This window comes from Acomys russatus, chromosome 15 (assembly GCF_903995435.1).
Source record: "Acomys russatus chromosome 15, mAcoRus1.1, whole genome shotgun sequence".
Taxonomy (NCBI): domain Eukaryota; kingdom Metazoa; phylum Chordata; class Mammalia; order Rodentia; family Muridae; genus Acomys; species Acomys russatus.
In genome coordinates, this window is record NC_067151.1 from 64,519,379 (window position 1) to 64,526,485 (window position 7,107).

The window sequence follows — 7,107 nt, forward strand, 5'->3', positions numbered from 1 at the left end:
TATCCCCTCTCAGCTTTTTTTTCTCACCTATAAAAATAGTAGTGATAATAAGAATCCTAAAATATATTACACAGAAAAGTGCTTTTGTGAGCAGTACAGTGTCTATAGTTGTACACAAATTATATATGTTTATATATTCATAATAATAATGATGATGGCGATGATAATACTTAATAGCTACCACTTAGCATAAGCCAGGCATCAACGGGGTGCTTCTTAGGAATTATCTCCTTAAGCCTTTATGACAGCTGTCTGAAGTAAGTGCTAGTTCAGCTCCATTCACAGTGAATAAACCGACTCACAGACGAGCAAAGCAACCTGGTGCCCGTCCACATCAGGTAGGTGGTGGAGCACGGCATTAAATGTTGACTCAGAAACTTCCGGGTCCTGAGGGCTTCTCCTTCCCCATCATAAAGCACAGCTTGAGGAAAAGATGAAGGAAGGTGGAGAGACCCAAGGACGGCTGAAGGCACGGCGAAAGGACTGCGAGGAGACAGCGGGAGTTGACAGTGGTGTCCATAAAGGGGCTTTTCGTATCTTCCAGCTTCCCAGATGCCTCAGCTGCTGCAAAACATCCACGGGATCATCGAAGCCTTCAGGTGCTATGCCAGGTCAGAGGGCGGCTGCAAAGTGCTCACGCGTGGGGAGATGAAGAGGCTCCTGGAACAGGAGTTTGCCGAAGTCATAGCGGTATGATATGTGGGGGCGAAAGGAAAGACATGATAAGGGCCGGCAATTCGCGGCTGCGTGCAAGCGCTCTTAACCTGGGGAGTGTGAAGAGTAAGTGGCCAAATCCGCGCCTCCCAGCTGTTAGCCCTTGTGCAGGCAACCAAGAAAAACAGGGAGGGAGAGAGGCCGCGGTAGGCGAGAGACACATCCTGATTCTTAGAGAAAGGGCATGCTCTTGAGTTTGAGCCTCTGTTTTAATTAAAATTTAATTTTAAGACAAGGTAAAGAGACTCTAAAGGGACAGGCAGTTCAGGCAAGAACAGATTCTTCAAATGGCCTAGAAGGGAAAGTGGTCATCGCTTTCTGGAGCTTGTCAAATCTGACACAGTAAGCATTTCCTAACCCTGCATGAAATGTGACTGCCTGTGAGCATTCATTAAGAGATTGCTTGTGCCTTGCACAAAAGCAGTTGCTTCAAAATATTAGCCCAATTATTAGTCATGTCAAAATGAGACTTTTGGAGCACTCGTTCTGAATAGCTGTGGGTACAGGAGACACTGAGAGACCCGCCCCACCCAGCAAGCCAGAAACAGGGCCCTAATGCACCTTCGGCCTTTGATTTACATCTAAAGGCGACCAGACAATGAGGTCCTGGGTGCCATGGCTGTCACACTAGGATGGTGCCTGCATGATCAGAGCAGCCCACTGCCCTACTGGGACCCCCTCCCCCCCCCCCCACCCCCCATCATGGAAGCTCTCTGGAGTCCCGTGGAGCCATGTTTCTGCTGTGCTTCCTGTGGGGTTGGTGCCAGAGGCAAAGTTCCAAGGGCAGCCCCAGGTAGCAGCCAGGCTCCTGGACAATAGCATAGCAAGTGCATACACTCCTTCCATACACCTTTACCCATCTGATCATCCTGCAGACCTGAAATCTGAGAATATATAAAAACAAGAGATGCTTCCTGCCCATGAATAAGAGAGATGCTACAACAAAAGACACAAACAATGAAACGTTAACACGGAGATGCTGTGGGCAGCCCAGTGGGTCTGAGCACACAGTCTGCAGCGGGGTTGAGGGAGCCTAGAAGGCAAATACAACTAACTGATCTGACCAGCTTCTCTTTAGAGAAGCAGTGCTGACTTCGCCTCATCTCTCCCCGCAGAAGCCCCATGATCCTGCGACGGTGGATGAAGTCTTGCGCCTGTTGGATGAAGATAACACAAGGGCTGTAGAGTTCAAGGAATTCCTAGTCTTAGTATTTAAAGTTGCTCGGGCTTGCTTTGAGACACTGAATGCGAGTCCTAGGGGTGATTGCATGTCTGACAAGTCTGAAAGCTGCTATCCTGGATCCTCAAAAGAGCTGGAGCAAGGCCAGAGAGGGAGCACTCAAGCGTCAAGGGATGGAGCAGAGCAGTGCTGTGACAGCAAACGTGGACAGAGAGATCAGGCTTCTGGAGGACAGGTCAGGGTGGCGACACCTCCCCAGAGTCAGGACAGCTACCCTACACAGGCCAGCAGTCACGACAGGCAGGCTGAACCACAGAGACAGGAGATGGTAACCCAGCAAATACAAGCGATGGGACAGGTTGGGCAGAGAACAGAAGATGAGAGTTGCGCCAAAGAGAGGAGGTCACAGCAGCCTCTGCGGATTAGTCAACAGACAGATGAGATCACGGCTGGAACCGCAACTCAGACCCAAGCAGGCACCTTCTACACGCAGGAGTCCGCCTGTGACCAGAACAGAGACAGTAACAGCCATGGGCGAGCCAGGGGCCAGGAAGACCAAGCTTCCACACAGCACTACCAGGCACGGGAAGGGTCTCATACTCAGATACACACCCAGACAGTAGAACAGGGTTGGGGGCAGCAAACAGGGAGTGGCAGAATCCAGACACAGGGATCCATTTTTGACCAGAACAGAGAGACTGAGACTCAAGTCCAAGACAGGAACGAGGGAAGGCAGGTTGTTAAAGAACACGACCAGGCACAGGCAGAGTCATATACTCAGACACACACCCAGACGTCGGAACAAGGCAGGAGGCAGCAGGCAGGAAATAGCAGTATTCAGACACATGGAGCCATCTATGGACAAAACAGAGAGACTGAGATCCATGGTCAAGACAGCATCCAGGCACGCCAGGTGGGGACAGGACACTGCCAGACACAGGAAGGGTCGTATACTCAGACTTTGGAGCAGGACGAGAGCCTGTCCACAAGTCAAGTAGGGGACCGAGAAAAGGGACAGACCCAAGTACAGTCATGTGTGGGCCAAAGCTGGACACCAGTACACAATTATGATACAGGAGAGCCCGTGCTAGGAGGGCAGGTCCAGACTGAGACAAACACTGTGAAAGAAAGACAAGAGTGGAGTGGCAATCACCCAAGTCTGACAGGAGAGCAGGGAGAGAGAGTGCCCACAATGGTTAGAGAAGAAAGGGCCAATGACCACACAAAGGAAATGGTGACCCCAAGCCAGGATGCTGGCAGCCTGCACTCTGGCATCCCTTCAGCTCAGATCCAGGATACAGCACAGCTGGAGGAGGAGGAGAAAGGAGAAAGGAGTTCCTACTCGAAGACAGACCAGCCATGATATTTATGACTTCAAAAGACGGCTGGAGTGAGTTTGGCCTACCCTGACGCGCCCTGACTTGCGCCAGCACTTTGCTGGACAACCATGATTCTTCTCCTTTGGGTCTTTCTCAGTGGTCATCTCTACAAAGTTCTTTCTTGTCTAAATTCAGCCCTCTTGCCTGCTTTTCCATGTAGACACTCTCAGAAACAGGAAGACATGAGGGTCATCTCCTTGCATGGAATTTTCCTCAGCTTTCAGGGCCTTTCAGGGCCATTATACCTCTGCTGCCTGTCCACTGTCATCCAAGCACATGAATAAAAGCTTAAGCAGCTGACTTCGGTGTTCTATTCAATAATTTCTATGGGCACATCCAACCGAGGGCTCCGGAATTCTGGTGTTAAATTGAACATAGCACCTCATCACTCAAAGAACAGCAAGTTGAGAAACCGTATGCAACTCTGAGCGTTAGAAAGGGCTGAGGAGAGGAGAGGGAACATTTTATACCTACTAGAGATGGGTCACATACGCCTTCTTCCACAAGATGCTTTTTTTTTTTTTTTTTTTTTTTTTTTTTTTTGTGACAGTCCTCAAAGAACCACTGGAATATATACATGAATAAAATTACTGTTGTTCATTTCCTCTAATTCTAGACTGTTAAGACTCTAATGCAAGGTGACAGAGGACAGTGACCTAAGGTTACTAATATATGGAGGAAGACCCTCAGGAGCTGTGCTGGGAAGGGATGAGGGCACGCATTGCCAGGGTCTTAGCCGCAAGTGAGAGGCCCTGACCGCCTTCCCTCCTACTCTGTGCCAACACTTGCTCTTTATGTTGCCCCATTCATTGCTTATCAGCAAGGTGTAGGGCAGAAACTCTCAACGCTACTTTAAAAATCACCAGGGAGATCCCAGGTGTGGTGGCACACGCCTTTAATCCCAACACTTGGGAGGCAGAGGCAGGAGGATCTCTATGATTTTGAGAACAGCCTGGTCAACCAAGCAAGTCCAGGATAGTCAGGGCTATTACACAGAGAAACTCTGTCCCTAAAAACAAACAAACAAACAAAAATCAACAATAAATCACCAGAGATGTAAGAGTTTTTTGTTTTATTTTTAGTGGCATGTGTGTGTGTGCCTGGATGAATGTGTGTGTGCCACACATGTACAGGAGCCTGTGGCGATTTCCCTGACACTGGGGTTACAGAGGGTTGTGAGCTGCCATCTGAGTACTGGAAATGGAAGGTGACCCTCTGCAAGAGCAGTAAGTGCTCTTAACTACTGAGCAATCTCTCCAGCCCGTGGAGATACCAGTTTCAAATCTAAGCCAAAAAAGTCTTACTCTTTGCAATGACGCTTGTGATTAATGTTTACAAACCTAGGGGCCAATACTTTTAGCACAGAACAGATACTCTGAAAGGCTTCCCACAACAAGTATGTAGAAAGCCTACTTCTCACTAGATTGTTGGTTTATGAAACTGTCTAAAGATAAAAGAAAATCTGGTAGGATGACTACTTCCAAAGATGTGCCTCTTCCAACCCCCAAAACCTGCGACTATCTCCTAATATCTCCAAGGGGGCTTTGCAGGATACAGAGATGGGAGCTGATTCTGGCCGACCTGGATGAGCTCAATATAATCACAAAGGTCCTTATAAGAGTGAAACACGGGCAACAGTGGTCAGTAAGAGACCTGATGGTGGGACCAATCATTAGAACCTCGGTCAAGGAGCAAGGAATTCAAGTAGACGCTCAAAGCTAAAAAGGAAATTTCCCAAGTGCCCCTCGGAAGGAATGTAGTCCTCCCAGAGCCCTGTTTCTAGACTTCTGGGCCCCCCCAGGCCTGTAGGAATAACAGTTCTGTAGTTTTAAGTCATTAAGTTTGTATTTATTTGGGACAGCAGAAATAGAAAACGAACACACAAAACAAAAACCCAGCACCAAGGCTAAGGGTAAGCACACGGGGAAGGCAAGGCTGGCTTTGGTGAGGACAAATTGATTTCCCATCCACCAACACAGTACTTTGAGTATAAATGTCAAAAGTAGACAGCAAGAAACTTGGAAGGATCCAGGAAATGCCACTGCCACTAGTTCTTCCTAGTATAATTTGCTAGAGAATAAACACACACACACATACACACATACACAAAGCTGGAACCATAGAAACATTTGGCATATCATCTGATAATGCATGGTGATGGTGATGATGGTGACGATGGTGATGATGGTGGTGGTGGTGATGGTGATGATTATGATGATGATGGTGGTGATGATGATGATGATGGTGATGGTGGTGATGGTGATGATGGTGATGACGATGATGATGGTGGTGGTGATGATTATGATGATGATGGTGATGACGATGATGATGGTGGTGATGATGGTGATGATTAGGATAATGGTGGTGATGATGATGATGGTGGTGATGGTGATGATGGTGCTGATGATGATGATGGTGGTAGTGATGATGATGATGATGATGGTGATGATTATGATGGTGATGGTGAAGACGATGATGATGGTGGTGATGATGATGATGATGATGATGATGATGATGGTTGTGATGGTGATGATGATGATGATGATGGTGATGATTATGATGATGATGGTGATGACGATGATGATGGTGGTGATGATTGTGATGATGATGGTGATGATGATGATGGTGGTGATGATGGTGATGATTATGATGATGGTGGTGATGATGATGATGATGATGATGGTGATGATGATGATGATGGTGATGGTGATGATGATGATGATGATGGTAGTGATGGTGGTGATGATGATGATGATGGTGATGGTGATGATGATGATGGTGATAATAATATGAAGATGAGGATGAAAATTAAAATGAAGAAGAAGATGATGATGCTACATCTAACTGCAGAACTAAGACAAAATGATGTGGACAAGGTGACAGAACAGCATTTAGTGTTATATACTCTGAAAATATAAATGTAATCAGCTAACAAAAAAAGATAAAAATTCTGAGAGAGCCAATGGAAAGCAGAGTTAGCTAGCTGGTTGTCTCATGTAAGTATTCACTTATAAGGAAAAACTAAGACTCAATAAATTTCACTTCATATTATATCATGAGAAGGAGTATGTGAGAAGAGTTATGAAGATCTAGAAAGGTCTATTATTTAGACTAGAGAGTGAATAGACAGTATGGGAGTGATGGGGCATATGTAATGATTCACTGTAGCAGTAATGCTAGAACAAATGAGGGAAGGCTCTGCAACACCAAAAGACAGTTCAGGAATAAAGCAAGCAAAACGGAAATGCCTAGAACTATGTTGCTTGTGCACACAACTGTGGGAAGCTGAAGCTATCGCCCTTGCTAAGATGGCGCCTGGCAACCTGCCAGGCAGGATGACTTACAATTCTGCTCCTGGTAAACAAGTCCTTATTCGGGTTGTGGCCCACGCTTTGCTCTGACGTATGCATCCCGCCTTGTCGGGAACCAATTGGAGCTACTGACGTAAGGGCTGCTGATTGGTTGAGGCAGAGGATATAAAGGGGCGCGGAGGTGTTGGGGGAGGAGAAGCGAGCGAGCGGGAGAAGAAGAAGCTTGCTGGAAAGGTTCCTGAATAAACTGCCTGGAGAAGAACGCTCGGGTCGTGTCCTTATTTTCCACTGGTCGGAAGGGATGTGACACACAACAGGTTTCTATGAACATGAAAGAAAAAGAGTCTGGTATCATTTATAATGATGTACAGGACTTGTCCCACTATTGAAAACATTGAAAGAACATTTTTTCTTGTTAGATATATCTGAAGGAGAGAGAGAGAGAAAGAGAGAGAGAGAGAGAGAAAAGAAGAAGAAGAAGAAGAGGAAGAGGAAGAAGAAGAAGAAGGCATAGAGAGAGAAG

General features: G+C 46.7%; 1 protein-coding gene across 1 annotated transcript; it reads left to right on the top strand.

The window, feature by feature from the left end:
- The first annotated feature begins 517 nt into the window (after positions 1 to 517).
- On the top strand, positions 518 to 3,257 carry Crnn (cornulin). Its single transcript, XM_051156936.1, has 2 exons — positions 518 to 690; positions 1,830 to 3,257. Exons 1-2 carry the CDS (start codon positions 553 to 555, stop codon positions 3,255 to 3,257), a joined length of 1,566 nt encoding a protein of 521 aa, XP_051012893.1. The 5' UTR covers positions 518 to 552.
- The last annotated feature ends 3,850 nt before the right edge of the window (positions 3,258 to 7,107 follow it).

Excerpts from the sequence above, each read along its gene's own strand:
- Crnn (XM_051156936.1), top strand. The coding sequence starts at position 553 with ATGCCTCAGCTGCTGCAAAACATCCACGGGATCATCGAAGCCTTCAGG. Across the intron at positions 691-1,829 it reads AGTTTGCCGAAGTCATAGCG|AAGCCCCATGATCCTGCGAC; the intron begins GTATGATATGTG and ends CTCTCCCCGCAG.